The 19,370-nt window shown below is 40.1% G+C and overlaps 1 protein-coding gene across 1 annotated transcript in view; it reads left to right on the forward strand.

The window, feature by feature from the left end:
• slit1b (slit homolog 1b (Drosophila)) overlaps window positions 1-19,370 on the forward strand; it is an 83,668-nt gene that overhangs the window by 22,543 nt on the left and 41,755 nt on the right. Inside the window, exons 2-4 of the mRNA XM_040027159.1 lie at window positions 216-287; window positions 1,952-2,023; window positions 2,142-2,213. Of these exons, the coding sequence (XP_039883093.1) occupies window positions 216-287; window positions 1,952-2,023; window positions 2,142-2,213 (216 nt within the window). The remainder of the gene's footprint in view (window positions 1-215; window positions 288-1,951; window positions 2,024-2,141; window positions 2,214-19,370) is intronic.

Raw genomic sequence — 19,370 nt, forward strand, 5'->3', positions numbered from 1 at the left:
GGAACCGAAGCCTCCAGCCCCCCGTGGCTCTGTGAATTGGCTAAACAGAAGAAAATGGATCGTTGTGCGCATCTATCTTCCAAACAAAATAATTAGTTTGTTAATGAAATTGATAAGTTACACTCTGTTCCTAAGATGTACTTTGATGTTTTTAAAGGTTTGACTTCTTTATGTCAGCAGTTCCTTTATGTGCTGTTTTCTCTTTTGTTTTCCAGAGACCTGAATGGAAACAACCTGACAGTCATCACCAAGACAGACTTCTCGGGTCTCAAACACCTCCGAGTCCTGTGAGTTATATCTGGCTTTACTCTTATAGATATTTTATGGGTTACAATTAAAGCATTCATCCCATCCAGAGTGGCTTTCACACCATTTCCTTCTCTATTTTCATTGCCTTCAGGCTCATTGTTGACAGGGCAACAGCTTGTATTTATTACGACATTCTTTCCCACATTTCTGTCCTTGTTTGAGGTCTGAAGCATAGCTGTGGTGCCACGTAAAGCTGACATAAGGTGCTTGTCTGGTGTCAGTTTCTACAAGGAGGGTTTATCTATGACCTTTTGACGTGGAAGCACTGTGCCCTTGGGGAGAAACTGCACGAGCAGTAATTTCCTGTGTTAACTTGAGGACTAGAACTGCAATGAGTGTCAGTGATGGACATGATGACATGTCCCGGACTGATTATATCTCTGGAGACCTGATCAGAGCAGATTAGCAGCCCACTGGGAGCCCGAGCGTACTGCTGTCAGGAGGGTAAAGTGTTACAGCAGTAGGGATGGGTATCGTTTAGGTTTCATCCGATACCAGTACCAAACCGGTACTTTTGAAACAGTGCCGGTGCTCAAACGGTGCTCAAACGGTGCTCAAACCGGTGCTTAAAGAATGGAGAACACAAAATTGGTCCAAAAACCTCTCATGTTCAGCTGTTTTTTTTGTGTGTTAGCTTACACACGAACAACATTAAGCTACTCACGCAGAGAAGAACGGCTGCTGCTGCCATCATCATCCGTCATCATTTCTGCTACACTGGCAGGGCTAGGGGCCAGGACTCTCCTCTTCGGGTTCTTGGGGGATGTTGCTAACTCCGGGTCCGATAACAGGCATCACCCCGCAGTAGATGTGCTCGGTGTGAGGTCTCGCAGTAAGCTATCAATACAGCGCATTTCTCAGCTTTTAACAAAATGCTATGCGTTGCCAGGTGTTTCATCAGATTCGATGTATTACCTCTTTTGCACAGTATCACCTTAAAGCACTTGTTGCAGGCTGCTGAGTTTGCATCTTTTACTGTGAAGTACAGCCAGACTTTTGACCGCTTTGCCTCGGGCATTTTTAATCTGTAGCTCTGCTCTAAAAGAACCTATTTACCTGGGCCCGCCTACTATGCTTGCAAAGGTAAAATGATTGGCTAGAATCCAAAGTGTATGACAAAAAAAGCACCGAAATACAGCACCGAAATAAAACACCGAAATGTGGTCTGGTCACTACCGTTTATGTAAGAACCGGTGCCATAATGGCACCGGATACCGGTACCCATCCCTATACAGCAGTGATATATGAGGTGGAAGACGGCAGTATGTTTCTCAAATATACAGATTCAAGTGCAGACAGATTCAAAACCAGTGTCTGAAACCAAAGCCTCATCCACATATTCAGCTGCTGACAAATAAAACTCTATTTTCATGTACATGTTATTTTTACCCAAATTCATCAACACACTCATAATTAAAGATTAAGTTAAACAAAGGCAGAACACATCCTTGTAGAAAAACTACTGTATTTTCACAATACTCAGACTGAGATCGACCAAACAAGACTCATGTTTCACAAGGAAGGATTAAAGCGTGTTACCAATTTATCAAATAGAAAACTGACTGTGTTATTTAATATCTCTTGATTTGTTTTTAAAGTATGTGCTTAAACAGTGAATCTTAATGTGAGTGTTTCCTTGCAGTCATCTGATGGAAAACCAGATCAGTAACATTGAGAAGGGAGTGTTTGATGAGCTGAAGGAGCTGGAAAGACTGTGAGAACACATTACAAAGACATTTACAAGTATAAACCAAATTAATTTTCCATTCAAGTGTTTTCTTTCACAGGAAATGATAGCTTTTTTTCTTTGTCTTTTTTTTTTGTCCACACAGTCGCCTGAACAAAAACCGTCTCAGCCAGCTTCCAGAGCTGCTCTTTCAGAAGAATGAAGCCCTGTCTCGACTGTGAGTACAAACTCCAGAGCTCTGCGTATTTTCTCTCCATACCCTGCACCCTCTATTTGAAATCTCAGGACTTTGCTCTCCTTAGCTCAATGTCTCTGTCCTACACAATGCACTTTAGGGGTTTTTGCACAGTCCCATATTCAACTGATTAGAATGTGTTTAGAATGTGTTTATCTTGGCCATCAGGTATGTCCGCCATGTTCACACATGTACATGGTCCATAAGTACTGGCTCATACTTGTCTACCACCCTATAGCAGCATCCAGTAGTTCTGTCGGTCTTACTTGGAGAATATCGAACACTTACAAATTGCAGAGTTCCCTGAACTGGCAGCTCTTCTTATCGACAGGAAAGGTCATAATAGGTCTTAAACATTTAGGATTTTTAAAACAAGCAGAAGTGGTCATTGGGGTACAGGGCTCGCAAAATCGCTAGCCCGACGTCCCGGGGCTAGTGATATTTCCAGTCGGGCTACCAAAATCTATCTCAGCCCTGCCCGTCGGGCTATCATAGGAAGTAAAAATATATTGCAACCTTTGCTTTCTTTCGCAAATGTAGCTGAGTAATTAGCTGAGTCCTCATCAAAGAACAGTGCTCTTTAATGAATGCAGCACATAACTTTACATCGTAGAGGTAACAGGGAGACATATCGAGTTATCAGATAGCCGTCTTAACTATATTCTAACTCTACAATTTCCCGACTGCACTTTCCTCTTATTTCACGACACCACCCTCTAGTGGTGCAATGTGGTATAGTCAGACAGGACACAACATCACTCACTAGCTTACTCTTCAAACGTGGCACGTGAAATCTCCCGCAGCAAGCTTAAACGTGCTAGAGGTTGACTGCGCAGAGAATTAAAAAAAAAAAATCTCTGGCATGTGTAAAGACAGATGGATTTACGCAGGTATTTTAGTTCTGCTGAGCCAAAAAAGACAGGTCAGGATGAAGAAGGGACAGGCAAAGAAAGGCCTACCACAAAGCGGAAAAGTTATGATAAATCAGATTACGAGGCAAAAAGAAAGCGCAATGTAAATAACATGATGTTCTGCCGGGTGTGTCGTGAGTTTCCCTCTATTGCTGAGTCGACAAGCGCCTTTGTTACTGGGACCAGTAATTTTAGGAAAGACCCCATCAGAACTCATGAGAAATCTCTGCATCACAAGAAATGCATTGGTGCTCAGTCTGCAGCATCTGTCCCAGAACAAACACCAATTGCAAAAACCATACTAAAAATAAACCAAGCACAACAAGAAGTCCTGAAAAAGCTGTTTAGAACTGCGTACTATGTTGCAACGAGTGAACTACCACTGGCAAAATTTAGCAGTCTTTGCAAACTTCAGAAAGCAAATGGCCTAGATCTTGGTTCCACTTACCTCAATGACCATGCTTGCAGAGAGTTTATTGGAGCAATAGCACAAACTTCAAGAGACCAGATTGAAAAGGAAATTCAAGAAAGCAGGTTCTTATCCATTCTTGCAGATGGCAGTACAGACACTGGTATAATAGAACAGGAGTTGGTTCACGTCAGGTATGTGAGGGATAATGGTGACATAGCCACATACATGATCAAATGTCAGCCAGTCAAGAGTGCAAATGCTGCAGGTATTTTAGAGGCTATTGATGAAGCAGTGAACACCACGGGTATCAGAGAGGACACATGGAAAAAGAAAGTAGTGTGTGCAAATTTTGATGGTGCTGCAGTGATGATGGGTGAGAAAACAGGAGTAGCTGGGAGACTGAAACAGAGGATACCCCACATCATAACAATCCACTGTGTGGCACACAAACTAGAGCTAGCCGTGCTGGATAGCGTGAAAGGCTGTGAGTACCTGGTGAAATTTGAAGATACACTGAAAACCATCTTTAAGATGTACTACTATTCCCCAAAGAAGCGAAGAGAGCTGACAGAAATAAGTGAACTGCTAAATGAGAGGCTGGCACATTTCAGTGGGCTGAAGAGCACACGGTGGCTTCCAAGCCGGCTGAGATGTCTAAAGGCTGTGGAAAAAAATTACACTCCCACTGTTGTTCATATGGAGAACATGGCAGAAGGAAGTGATGTCAAAGCCGAGGATGCAGCCAAGGCTAAGGGGGTGGTGCAGGAGATGAAGACTGAGAAATTTGTTCGCTTCCTGCATTTCATGTTGGACTACAGTACCATCTTATCCAAGTGCTCTACTGATTTTCAGCATGATAACCTAAACATCACACGAACAAATCAGTTAGTTGAGAGCACAACATCACGCTTACTCAGCCTAAAAACAAAACCAGGAGAATATCAGAAAACCTTGGACACAAAGTTCACAGCGAACCAGGATGGTAGCATTTGCTACTGTGGAACTCAGCTAACAAAAAGTCAGCGACCTACTAGAAGAGGTGAGGGAACAGACAAAGACACCTTTGGTGCAGAGATCCAGAAGATTATTGACAACACAGTCAAGTACATGGACAACAGATTTAAAAATCTCCATGAAAAGCCTCTCTCTTGTTTCAAGGTTTTTGACCCTTCCACTCTTCCCTACCCCAGAGAAGAACTAGCAAATTATGGGGATGAAGAGGTGGATTATCTTGTCACACATTTTGCCTGTTTGCTAGATGCAGAATAGAAAGAGAAAATTCCACAAGAGCAGATGGATCTAAAAATGTGGCTTGCAGAACACCGGGGTAGCAAAGTAGATTGCTTGTACAGAGAACTCCTCTCTGAGAATCCAGAACACCTCTCTCATATCTTGTTGCTGTTGAAATTAATGCTGACACTTAGTCCATCAACAGCCATCTGTGAGAGAGGACTTTCTTGCATGAACCGAGTGAAGAAAACACATCGTACCTCTCTACACCCTGAAACACTGAATGACTGCATGCAAGTCTCCATTAATGGGGAAACAGTTGAATCTTTTTGCCCTGACAAGTCGATTCATTTCTGGATGCTTTCTGGAAAAGGTTCAAGACACCTGGATCATAAAACCCCGACAAGAACAAAGAGCAGTGAAATGGAGGGCAATGCACAGGAAGAGAAAGCTGATGAAGGAGATGCTATGCCCTCAACGTCGAGTGGCATTTTCTCATCCGAGACTTCAGTGGAAATTTCAGATTCAGGATCTGACACAGACTAATTCTTGTTCTACACAGTTCTAACAAGTTCACAGAAAATTCTGTTTAATTAGAACCAGATATTTGAGTTGATTGTAATGTTTACACAGTTGTTGTAATTTGTGTTTTAACAATTTTTTGATTGATGTTTTGTTTCCTTTACAATATTATACAATAAAAATAAAAAAAATTTATTCGGGCTACTCAAATTTATTTCGGGCTACCAAAAACTAAAGAGTGCCTGCCCGAAGGGCTACCAGGGATTTTAAAATTTTGCGAGCCCTGGGGTATTTTTCCACACTATCATGTGCATTCAGAACCTATTAAGCTGAAATAGTCTGGATTTCTTTCAGATACACACTTAATTTGCATCTGTTAAAAGTGTGGTTCATTGAGCTCTAATCGCTCTGCTTGTTTTCATTATTTTATTTTTCATTCTTCTTCTTTTGCTTTGATGGTCCTGGTTGCTTTTGTGATGTGTGTATGTATGATTGGATTTGAGCGAGTGTATGTTTAAAGGTGATCTGTTGTGATTTTCCATATTTTCTTTCACAAATATACTGTTATGTAATGGATGCCCAAATTTCAGAAAATGAGGTCAGCACATGTGAATCAAAGGTCAGGGTTCACACTGCAATAAATCCACTGATTCTTGGCTCTGTTTGATATCAAAGATAGGTCATCTCTGTAGCCCCACGAACCTTCTCTTCTGTTCTTTTGTTTGCATTGAAGCCATCAATGAGGAAAAGGTTTTTCTAAAGCGAGGCAAGTTAAATCACAGAGAGGGTGAACTGGGTGAAATCAGCTCATCATCAGTAAAAAGAATCAGTATAAGATTATTATGAACTGTGAATCATGCAAAGTTACTCTATCGTAATCCAAAAATAAAAATCTGGAGCTAAAAATAATAAATATTTTCCCCTTCATTTGTGGATAATGGATTATGTCTGCAGGTCTTGTTACGTCAACCCAGTTAAAAAGAATATATCCAGCCTTCATCCCTCTAGGCTGTTGTCTTAAATTTGTCTGTACATTAGCTAATACACAGATGTCTTGAATCTGGATATATTTTTGGATTATAGTGATCAACTACAATAGTCTAACATTGAAAATTTCTGCTACTCCAAGCTGTTTAGTCACTGACTTTTCTGATAAAAACAATTGACCTATTTTTCCTCACCCAGAAAACACTGCAAATAACCTCCCTCTAGACAGCAGAGGCACTGCAAATAACTTACAGGCTCCCACAGGAGCTGTAGGAACTGTCTAGCTTTAATTCAACATTTGAACACACACACAAAGAGCTTATTTTAATAACGAAAGCTTGGACACAGTTGGTTACTGTGTGGATAAATGTGACTCTCTCTCACACACACACACATACACACACACCTCAGACGCTTTTGTTATAAATGCGTGGTTGTAGTGTGAGATGGGGAAGGTATCTGCTACTGCCTGGAGATGCCTGGAAACACATACACAAACATTACTGCAGAGAAAGAGGAAAAAGCAAATATAAGAGCTCTCTAATTAAGTTTTTCCTAATGATTGATCTGTTCGTGACAGTGATGTGCTTTGGTACCTGTGTCTGCATGTTTGAGTGCGGTGATTTAGTGCTTAACAGAAAATGTGCTGATACAAAGAGATTTACTTTTCCCCCCCGAGTAAAGAAGAAAGTGGACTGAAGGGGGTAGCAGCCATGAAAAATACCAGTAATTACAGAAAAAAGTGGAGACAAACAATGTGTGTGTCTGTCTGTCTGTGTGTGTGCGTGCGTGCGTGTGTGTGTGTATAAAAGGGAGGAATAAAGAGAAAGTATAAGACGAGTAGATGGTAAAAGACTGTGTGTTTGTTTCAATCCGTGTGTCTGTTCTGATTATTTGCTGCTTTCTGTTTTGGCAATTTCACACTCTAGCTCCCATTAGGACGTGCCGAGATGGACTTGGCATGTTCGATCAATCAGCAAACACACACACACGCACACACAGTGACACACTCATAGCACAGAGCCATTAGCACTTCCTCTAGCAGGAGCGATTTCTTTTCCTCCTGCTGTGATGATGGACTGTATAAAGCCTGATGTCCCTGGGAAACACACACTCATGGCTTTTTGCTTGTGTGCATTTTTGTCTCTTCAACAAAATTGCCTTCATACTTTAGCCTATTTCCTGTATATTCCCCTCTCCATGTATCAGTCTGTCCTCTTCTTGTAGATTGTGATACACTGTCTTCTTTTTAAACTGAGCTTTTACTGGCTAAATATATAGGTGTATTCATTTGCAAAGAACTGAACAGTGTGTAAAGACTAATACATACATACATAAAATCTTTTCATTTAATTAATTTGCACGTCATTGAGTGAAATAAGTATTTGATCCCAACTATTCTAGACTGTCCACCACCATGGACAAGACCAAAGAGCTGTCAAAGGATGCCAAGGACAAGACTGTAGTAACAAGCTTGGTGAGGAGGTGAAAGCTGTTGATGTGATTATTCAGAAATAGAAGAAATATAAAATGACCATCAATCCAGTCTGGAGGTCCATACAAGATTTTGCCACATGAGGTGAGAATGATCATGAAAAAGGTGGAGGATCAGCCCAAAAATACATGGGGGAGCTTGTTAATGGCCAGCAGGTAGTTGGGACCACAGTCACATTGGTAATACACCATGCTGTAACAGATTGAAATCTTGAGGAACCCACAAGGACCCCTGCTCAATAAGGCACTCGACCAGGCCTGTTATAAGTTTGCTAGTGAACACCTACATGATTCAGTAAAGCTTGGGAGAAAGTTTTCTGGTCAACTAAAACCAAGATTGTGCTCTTTAGTGTCAACTGGACCAACTGTGTTTGGGGAAAGAAGAATCTTGAGCATGATCCAAAAATCACCCTCACCACAATCAGACATAAAGCTGAAAACATATGTTTTGGGGCTATTTTTCTGCTATATGTACGGGGAGTCTACACCTAATCAAGCGCACAATGTACAGATGCATGTACTGTGAAATCTTGGACGAGAACCTCCTTCCCTCCGCCAGAAGACTGAAGATTGGCCTTAGCTGGGTCTTCTAGCATGAAAATGACCCCAAAACTACCATCAAGGCCTAGCCAGTCTCCGGACCTTAGTCCTATAGAAAATCTGTGAAGGGAGTTGAAGCCAAGCGGCAACCAAGAAAATCAGATGTATTTACAGGGTTTGTGTGAAGAGGATTTTGGGCAGAGTACCTCCCTTGTGCAAACTTGGTGACCATCTATAAAAAAGGTCTTACAAAGGTTTTCCACCAAGGGTTTCTTCCATCAATTACTACGTCTTGTTTTGCTTGGGGATCAAATACTTATTTTACTCAGCGACATGCAAATCAGTGTATGTGCTGTTGCCTATGAAATAGTCACTTCAAAGACAGGGATGAGGTGTGCAACCAGTCAAGGATTGCTGCTGGCTTCAAAGCGACTTTTGTGCATCAAGACAGTAAGAAAACTGCAAGAAGGTAGAGTCAGTTTATAATTGAATGGGGGCATAGTGACAATTACATGCAATCTGAATATGAAAATACAGAAATTAACTGTACTTTAATGGCCAAAATCACAAATCTGTTGCCAGCTACATTCACAGAAATTCACATCAAACAGAAATTCACGTGAACATCTCTGACTGGTTGTGGGAGGCAAAAACTAAAAGGGGTGGGAAAATTAGAACGGTAAAAACAACCAAAGACTGATTATTTTATTCCCTGCTAAAACCCTCACCTGAATTCAACCCAGGTCTGAATGGACCCTTGAAGAAATAGTATCCAAATGGACTTCAGTCCAGAAAAACTCGTGCAAATTCATGCTAGCAAAGTTTATTTAAAGTCTATGCATCTGTTACCTGATCCAGCTTGGAACCAGATGGTAAAACCTCTGATTAAAAGAAATTGACTCTTCATCATCCGGTTGAACTCAGCTCAAGAGTCTTAACATTTACAGTTTTCCTCCACTTTAACAGACGTATTCAAACAAAGGCAATAACCCCAAACATCACAGGCTGGTCATGTTTGTGTGAAGTGTTTTGAACAACCAGAGGTGTGGACTTGAGTCACATGACTTGGACTCAAGTCAGACTCGAGTCATTAATTTTATGACTTTAGACTTGACTTGAAAAAATGTTCTAAGACTGTGACTTGACTTGGACTTTTACACCAGTGACCTGGGACTTGAATTGGACTTGAACCGGTTTACTTGAAAAGACTTGATATTTCACCCCATCTCTAAAATTTAACACACATATTATATAGAAAATGTGCACCATTAATTCAATTCATTCATTCATTTATTCCAACCACACTCCGTACGTATGTGTGCATGAGCTGTAGCACAGCCAATCAAATTAACCAGATTTTTTTTTTTAAGAAGAAAAAAAAAACGCTCAAAAATGCTGCAAGGAGTTATCTTTTTTCAGGTACATAAACTATGAAATAGTCAACAAAAAAACGAAATGCAATATGCAAAACATGCAAGCAGAGAATCACAGACAGAGATGGAACAACTTCCAACTTTGTCCGACAGTTGAAGTTGCATAAAGAACGGTAGGTTCTCTTTTGCTACGATGAGATAGCTGACTTCATCTAACTAGCAAATGTTGTCCAGGCTACGTTGATGATACTGTTTGGTTTTAATGTGTATAGGTTTTTTGTCATGCTATTTTAAAGCCGGTCCTACAAGCGCATCCAAGAATAACATGCAGCTTATCTCAGAACTGTCGGTGAAAATTATTCTTGGAGCTAAGTTTAATTGAGCTGCATTTTAAAGAGGTGCAATTTCACAATTTGTGTACCGTATTTCCCGGACTACAAAGCGCACCTGAATATTAGCCGCACAAGCTAAAATCAGGGGAAAATCCTGTTTTGTACATACATTAGCCGCACCTGACCAAAAGCTGCGGGTGTTTCAATGCTGACTTATCATATGTGAGAGAATATGCACAAAGGGAATTGTCAGGAAAGAGATGGCTGTTTGGAGACACACCCCTTTTATTAATATTTTGAAAAACAAGTTATGGGTACATATTTGCACATGTAGTACATAACAGTAACCTACAGCACACCAGAAAAATAGATTCGGACTACCTTTTAGGCTCAGGTGCAGTGACACTGCTTTAACAAGAAGAAAAGTCAGTCATTCACCACCATCTTCCTGCGCACTAAAACCACCAAAGTCCTCTCCTCCAGTGTCGGAAACGAACAGGCTCAGGGTGGCTTCGTCATCCACTCTCCGCTTCTCTCCTTTGTTGTCACTTTCAAAACCAAAGAAATCCTCGTTGTCAGTGTCAGAGTCGAACACCCTCAGAAGGGCCGTGGCGGTGTCCTCCTCTCCATCATGCAGCAGTCCAGCCCTTCGAAATCCGTTGGTGATCGTGGATGTTTTCACACTTTTCCACGCTGTCAGAATCCACCGGTGGAGTTGGGCATAACTTGCTTTTCGCAAGTTTATCGCCGCTCATCATCCACGCCTCCCGCTGAACGCGTAGCGCTACTTTGAAGTTTGTTTTTTGCGCTACTTCGTACGGCACTACGTTGCCTGGCGGACGGACATGTGACTAACATACCACTCTTGAACCCCGATCCTTCCGCCAGGCAACGTAGTGCCGTACAACAGCGGAACAAACAAAACAAATCGTCTTACGATATGACAAAAATCACGGACAATCCATAGAAAAGCCGCACCTGACTAAAAGCCGCAGGGTTCAAAGCTTGTGCAAAAAGTAGCGGCTTATAGCCCGACAATTACGGTATATTTTCTAAGTTCACTATTTCGTCATGTGTTGAGAAAAACAGATTTAAAAATCACATGGTCTAATATTTACATTTACATATAACTGCAACTTTTTTTTTGTTGTTTTTGTTTTTTAAAGACTCGAAAGGACTTGAAATTCAAAGTTTCAGACTTGATACTTTACTCGGACTTTTACACCAGTGACTTGAGACTTGACTTGTGACTTGAGGATAAAGACTTGAGACTTACTTGAGACGTGCAAAACAATGACTTGGTCCCACCTCTGTGAACAACTAAGGAGAGATTTTAATGTCAGTTGAAGATGCTGCTCGGTTTTCCTCTCCTCTGTCCATACCTCTGTATTATTGTTCCATCCTCTTTCTTTTCTCAATTTTGGCGACTTTCATTTTTCATTCTTTCTGTCTCCCCTCAGTCTTTTGTTGGCTCTGTGTGGATGGGATCGCTCCACACCCAGTAATAGTCCTTTGTGTGTTTTGATGATACCTGGAGGGTGACTGAATGTGTATGTTCGTGCACCAGGGTGCCCCCTCCCAGCACCTCCCTTTAGCCCAGGGGAGCTAAAGAATTATGGGTGTAACTAGGTGTCTCTCTCACCCACGCACACAAATTCACCTTGACCTGAAAATGAACTGTGTGGTTAGCCAGTCAATACTGGGCTCCTGCAGGTCTTATTGGGTACTTGAAACAGTACTCAGTAAAATGTAACCCAATGATTTTGAGCTGGACAGTGCACAGGCAAATGCTTATCTGAACGTGATCCCATTTGAGATAGGAGAGAAATTCCTGTTCACAAATATCTCTTTATGGCATCATTAGCATCTTGCTATTATTTTATGCAAGACACATGTAAGACCACAGAGGAAATGGCATCAACCGAAGCACTGACCACTAGCACTGTAAAAAAAAAAAGTGTGCAGGGGTCAGGGAAAAAACACTAAATGTGAACATTTTGTCCCTCATTTCTAATGTTATTATAATTTGTCATATGAAATACACCTTTATCTGGAATATGCACATAGATTATTTCTAAAGATTGATATGGATGGTCTCAAAGTGTAACCCTCCCCTAAGAGCCTGGCTCCGACCACTGCATAACTTTCAGATATGCTCAAAGGTTTAAAAGAGGTTAAGTAAGGAAATTCTGAGAATGAGACATAGATGATGCAGGAGTTGTTCAGTGATCTTTAGGCCCATTTAAAATTGAAGAACAACACAGAATAGCAAGTGTTAGCTAGAGGACAATGGTCATCAACTGTAGCTGCTGGCTTTAGTACCCAAACCATGTTGTCTTTTTCTCTCCCTGATGGCCTGTCCTGCCATCTGGAACTGTGCTGATATGTAAATGGGTGTGAAGAGAAATAATGCAGATTGGCTATAATTCCATTGATGTCAATATTAATGAACCACTGTTTTATTTCTTCTTCTTCTTTTTTTTTTTACAGTGCAATCTTTGCATTACTGTAAAAGCATAGCATGTTTTCACAGACTTCCTCTGAATTAGAGTTTTAGCAACTTTTTTCTTTTTCTTTTTTAAATAAATTCTGCATGTACATGTGGACTCAGTTGTTACCACAATGGAGATCAAGTGCACAAATAAGCATGAATGAAATATGAGCAGTGGGAAACAAAATGTGTGTGCAAAATGAAAAAAACAAACAAAACACATACATTGGAATTAAAAATGTGTGGCCGTCTGCTTTAATGTGTCTTTTCGTGTGTGTCCTTGCAGTTAACTTTCCCCTCAGACACTTCATGAGTTTTTTCTCATTAGGCAGAGTGGTAGAGCTGTCCTCATTAGAGCAGATGATTGGCATCTGAGTGCAGCTAATTAACGGTGTGAAGCTGACAGAGGTGGTGATGGCAGCTGCCTGGTTGCACTTTAGAGGCTAACCGGAGTGTGACCTCGACGTTTAGAGGCAGGAAGAGCACACTGGGGTAATAAGCCCGTATGTGTGTGATAATTACCTTTATTTGCATTTGTTTGTTTTGGGAGATTCCTTGCATATAATCATGTGCTAATTACACTGATTAGCATCGATACCAAAAAGGATGTTAGATACACTTATGACTAAGTGTGTGATCATAGTTTATTGCTGTTTCTCTGGGATAAAACAGCAAGAAAGTCCGTGCCTACATAAGTATGAAATAATTTTGCATGATAATCTCATTGCCATTGAAAAGTTTATAATAGTTTTGCAAGCAGCAGTAGATACAGATTATGATGACCTTTATCTTTACAGCAGGGTAAACGAGCACTGCATTCGACAGCCAGCAATTCATTCATCATGCAGTCAATCAAGTCTTGAATTTTGTGAGCTGTTTGTAAAGTCTTAGATGTGAGGAAGTGAGAAGTGGGGTCAGTTTGCTGATAGTACAGATCATTTCTTTCTTTTAACAAGACAGCTGGCATGTGTAATTAGGTAGGTTGTAAATAATGCAAAGTTGACTGCTACTTGTAATATGCAAAGTGTCACTGCCTGTCATTTAACAAGTGAAAGTTCACTGATTCAGCCTGCAAGATATCGTATACATCTATCTTGCAGGCTGATGATTAAAACACAAAGTGTCTTCAATTATCTGCTTATTGTTGAGAACAGAAACATTAGCTCGGTTTCCTACAAATATGCAGTTTTTAGTGGCAAGTTTCTTACAAGTGTGGTAGTGTGGGATTCAAATGAAACCAACCAAGTGTTGATGAGATAAACTGGACCACATTAAAACATAAAATACATACTGTTTCCTTATGTATTTATTTATTTGTTGTGTACATATTTATGCATATTGTAAATGTCCTACTTCTTCATTCAGTCCTTCCTTGCTGAAGAAATGTAACTTGTTTTATTACGTCAAGGTTTGTTATTAAAAATCTCCACCATTAGCTGAAAATGACGAGTTTTTTTAATTGCAACTTCTTCAGAACTGCTTTGATGAAAGCAGCTATATAACAGAATGAAATTACGTATTATTATAAGTTCATTGCTGTGTTTGCTCAGGAATAATCTGTATTCCCTGAGCGACTGTTAGGTGACAGGTGTTGATGAACATGTAAACCTGGTCTTGAAATGGGTTCTACACCATGAACCTCTTTTCACAGATAACTGTGGTCACCTCTAGTTTGCATGAAAGATGCCAACTTGTTTGCCAGCACTTGCTAATGGACCCCAACCAGCTGGGGAACATATATTTGTCCCTAGCATTAAGCTAAGTAAGCATGTTAAATCAAAACCGCTGATTACCAAGGGGTCACTGAATGGGCTCCAAGCGAGCAGCACTTCCTACTAACTGGTGGTTGCCAATTGCTGCCCAGTATGACTGAGGCCTTACTTGAGGTGTCAAAAGAAGTATTATGTACTTAATCTGCAGATAACCTATATGAAAAAATATTAGTGCTGCAGGTGGTAAATGCTGACCTCTTTTTAAGTACTTTTTCTACAGTAATACATCATATTCCATAATGTATGAATATGGAATATGATAAATATGTAGCATGAGTCGAGGAGAACATTTATCTTGACAGCAAACCTTAACAGCTTCTAATGAGCTCAGAAAAAAATGCTTTTGCCCCCCAAAATGTAAAAGTATATTAAAATATATATTTTTAAAAAGGACCTCACGCGAAGCCATGCGATATCAAAACCATGATACTATTTAAGTCGAGCCTTAAGCCATGCTAAAACCTAACACATGTCTCTTCAGCAAGGGGCCACAGTAGATATTTCTGCATGTGTTCAAATACATTTGCACATGCACGCAAATCTATATTTACATTATCTGCAGGATTCAAATCTGTCACTGCAGAACACACAAAAGAAGGATTTTCCCAGAATTTTAGTTTTCTTAAAGCCGGGACTGTGGGGCTCTTCCTGCTGTGTGTGGTAACAGCTTCATCCTGGATAATAAGATCAGTGGTGCGGACAGACACCACTACTCCCTTTACAAAAACCTGCTCAGCTGTTATTTTTCTGCTCAGATTGTGTGTCTACGAGTGCGTGCGTTTGTGGGAGGTCAGTTCACAGACGCTGACTTCTCCTGTCATGTCCATCCAAAGTAAAGCTGGCACACTGAGAGCAGTGGAAAAGCATTACGGGAACTAAAACATACAACTGTTGAAAGAGCCAATCGCTAACCTAAGATGCAGACTAGGGTGAGAATTACTGCGAGACATCTGACGGTCACATTCAATTCTCACATTCTTCGTCCTTTGTTTCATCCGCCCACCATTCCTCACTGCCCTCTATTGTCTGCTCCCCCTTGTTTTTTCATTTTCATATTTCTCATCACCTTCCCCTCATGTGTCTTTTGGGGTTCTTCAATTAAGCGCTCTTCTCCCCTGTGGGTGGAGGGAAGGAAGAGAAATGAAGGATAAAAGGAATGAAGGAAAGACACAAAGGCAGAGGAAGGGAGGTCAAAAAACTGTGGATGAAGATCAGCAGTTTGACAGCAGGCAAAGAAATAAAGATGGCATGATGGAAAGAAAAATGGGAAAAGATATTAAATCAAAGAGAAAGTGAAGAGAAGGATTTTTAAAAAGGAAAAAAATAATAATGGAGTATGCAAACGTAAAAAAGATACAGTACTATAAACACTGAAGGTGTAATGCATGGGAGTAAAGTAGGGCTGAACCTAAAAGATGCCAGATGACCAGAAATAAGGAGACATTTTCAGTATTGCCTGCTATGCTTGAGTTTGTGCTGTTGCCATGGTCACACCTTTACATGCCATCAGGTCATGAACTTTTCCAGAGTTCAGTGAGTGTTGGTCAAACACTAACGCGACTGTGTTTCTCACACATAGGCCCTGTGTGCTAAGGGGCAGCCATGTGTCCACTGGATGTTGTGTGAGGGTAATATTTAGCATGTGTGTGTGTGCGTTTGTGTATGGATTTTGTTGTTAGTCTGTAATACTGTGTTTTGTCTGTGTTAGTTTGCCTGCTGAAGCTCCGTGATTGACACGGCTTTGAAGTAAAACAAGAAAATATGTTCTTTTTGTCTTCAAACATGCCTCCTTATATTACGAGTGATTTGGCCTCCAAGTAAAAACATTGAATATACTGATGGTTCTGACTTTGTATTGTTTATGTTTTTGGCTTTTGGGGTTTTTTTTGTTGCATATTTCCCTAAAAATGACACATTAAATGAGAATTTTAATAAAAAAATGGTGTAGAAACGTTGAATACTTAGCTCATGTGAGGGCCTGTACCATGAGACAGATGGTATACATTTATATTATGTCGTATTGAATAACTGTTTTACAAGTGGTGAAAATATCATGATGAAATAATTCTTTATACTCATGTCATGAAAAATGGACCATATTGCCTGGTCTGATGAGTACGGTGGTCAAATCCAGTAAAACTTAAACACCAGCAAATAGAAAAAGCAAACATGCAAATGCCAAATAGGAAGTATAGTCTATAGTATAATATGAGTCATGCGAATCAAACATATTAACTTTTATCTTTTCTAATTCACAACAGTGATGAACTTTCTAAGTTTAAGGATATAATTCATCCACTGTTAGCTCCTCAATGCCTTATGCTAACACAGTGCAGAGCAGCTACCTGAGCACCACTCCCACAGACGTCGATTATCTTGTCAATATTTTTACTTCTTCAATGCGTACAAGTCTATATACAGAGCTGCACATAAGCAGTCCGCAGGTGCGCATGCACTGTCAAAATAAAAAACGCACACCAAAAAATAAGTTGCAATGCACGTTTGTGTACGTAAGATTTTCTGGAGGAGGACAGACATTTGTTTAGAACTCTTAAAGATGTCGAAGAAGCAAGCTCCTTTAAGCAATTACTTTGGTTTTCCTCCACCTCCAAAGAAATGTCAGAAGGAGTCCGAACCACAAAAGAAGCGCGTATTCTCGTAAAAGTGGTTGCAGGAGGTGAGCTGGCTTCAAACAAATGATAAACGCACAAAGATGTGGTGCAGAATGTGCTGTGAAAATCCCTCAAGAAAATCTTATGTACGCAAATGCGCGTTGCAACTTCTTATCTGGTGCGCTTTTTATTTTGACAGCGCATCCACACCTGCGGACCACTTATGTGCACCCCTGTCTATATACTGTAGCTCCTTTGAAAAAGGAAAACCTTAAATCAGAAGTACTTCACTCCCTGGTGTAACTCTCAAATGTGCACCTTAAAGCAGATAACTCGTAAACTGGAGAGGAAATAGCATCTCACAAATTTAGAAGATCATCATTTAGCCTGTTTTCTTTGTATTATTGTAGGGTCTTAACCTTACAATATAAAGTGCATTAAGACGACTGTTGTTGTGATTTGGTGCTGTATAAATAAACCTGAACTAATTGAATACCAGCTAAGCTAACATATGACTAAGGTGCAAAAAAGAAAACTGCTCACTTAAACACCTAATTTGTAATTGTGTCACTTCATAGTGGTGGCTTACAGTGTGTTGGTGTTTCATATTGGTTTGCATTAGGTGGCAATAAAGTGACTTAAAGTGTATGAAGAAAATAAACAGCAGTCCATGCAAGAGTTGACCAAAGGCAACTTTTGGTCCAGAGTCCTCATTTTAACAACCCTGAACTTCAGCTGAACAATGTGACTTCAGAGGGGCACCAGTTTGTCCATTGGCTTATTAAAGCCACAATGTGCTAACAGAGTAGGCATCGCCATCAAGTGCAAACATTAAACTCGCTAAAAAAACAAAAAGCATGACGGCATCCTGTAAGGGTTTTGTTAGTCTAACTTCTCAACCCCAAACACAATTAAAAAAAACTGCATGTCTGGAGAAAAGCCATGTTTATTCATTAAACAGAAGTCAGACTCTCAGCCGGTTCAGAAGCAGCAGGCCAACCACCTGCCAACCGCAGGCCACACTGGCAAATATCAAAGACCTCCATAAGCTTATAAATCTGATTAGATACTAAATCATTACAAAGATCTCCACCAATATTTTCCATTAATCAGTTTAATGAATGAATAGATGTAAATGTTGTTGCACTAAATACTATTGCTACTATATATTACACGTATGTTAGCAATGTGTATGCACTCGGCATATTTGCAACTTTACCTCTTAATGCTGCTGTGGTTAATAAATGCTTCCACTCTGAAATAACACCACCTACAGTTAACTGGGGACCCAGGAGGGAAGAAATTTCACAAACTGACTTGTTACAGTGGTTTGGTAACCAATACTCAAAAAATCTTGTTTTGTACAGTTGTTCTATTTATTTTGATTTATTCTTCTTCTTCTTCTCGGATAAATTTCTCTTTGTCTCTTATCCTTCATCTTCCTCTGCAAATCCCTTGGGATGGATATGTATCACAATTAAGAGGGTTTATTCACAGGGTATGTGTGTGGGTGGTTGGGTGTGGAGGAATATGTCAAAATATGTGTGTGAACTTTGGATCAGCTTCCACTGGTGTGACATTTTCAGACATGTTGGTTCATTCTTCAGTGTTAGCTTGTGTGCATGTGTGGTTGAATGTGCATTTAACACAGAGTGGGAGATTCCTAGTGTTATTTAATGTGTGTAGGTATGCAGGTCATTTTAGGGTTATCCATTCCATATCCGTTCTTCTGGTTGACCACATTAGCCTGTAATACATCTGGTTGAACTTTCTTTTCTATTCTTAATCCACTGGTTCTCCTCTTCAACGTCATTCCTTTTTCGTGAATTGTCTTTCTTCCAGTAAACACCTCTCTTAACTTATTTATTAAGTTACTTATTGAGGTTGTTTGTCCTATGTGTGTCTGTGTGTGTCAGGTTGAGGAGTGGACCAGACTACAGAAATAAAATATTAACCATGTTGATGCTCTGACTCTGTCTGCTGACCTGTCTGGACAGAGTTTAACAAAACAAAGAAAAAAACGAAAAAGGTGTGCATGAGTCAAAAAAGCAGTTACTTGTTACAGATAACAGGGTGTCTTCAGAGTTTGTTAACTCTGTGATTTTAGATGGGATTGCCTGATATTTCTGTCATGCAGTGAAAACATTCAGACCAAATTTAATAGAGCTATATTAGTACGTTATGAAGTTTTGTTTTTCAGGGGAAGTTAAATATTGGACTCTTTCTGCATTTACAGTTTCACTCATATATCATACTAGTGTTCCAGTTAGCAAGATTAACTCGCTGCTAGGGACAGTGGCACAAATCCAACTTTTTCTAGTGAACAGATACCCAGGATTTGACTTTCTTCTGATATTGTATGCTGATCTGATGGCGCTGTTAGATTAATAAGCTGTTGTCTTCACTTTGAGCTAAAGATGAATCATTCTTTTACATGTGAGGTTCTGGTTTCAAGCCGGTTGG

This window comes from Simochromis diagramma, unplaced genomic scaffold (assembly GCF_900408965.1).
Source record: "Simochromis diagramma unplaced genomic scaffold, fSimDia1.1 OVJJ01000362.1, whole genome shotgun sequence".
Classification (NCBI taxonomy): domain Eukaryota; kingdom Metazoa; phylum Chordata; class Actinopteri; order Cichliformes; family Cichlidae; genus Simochromis; species Simochromis diagramma.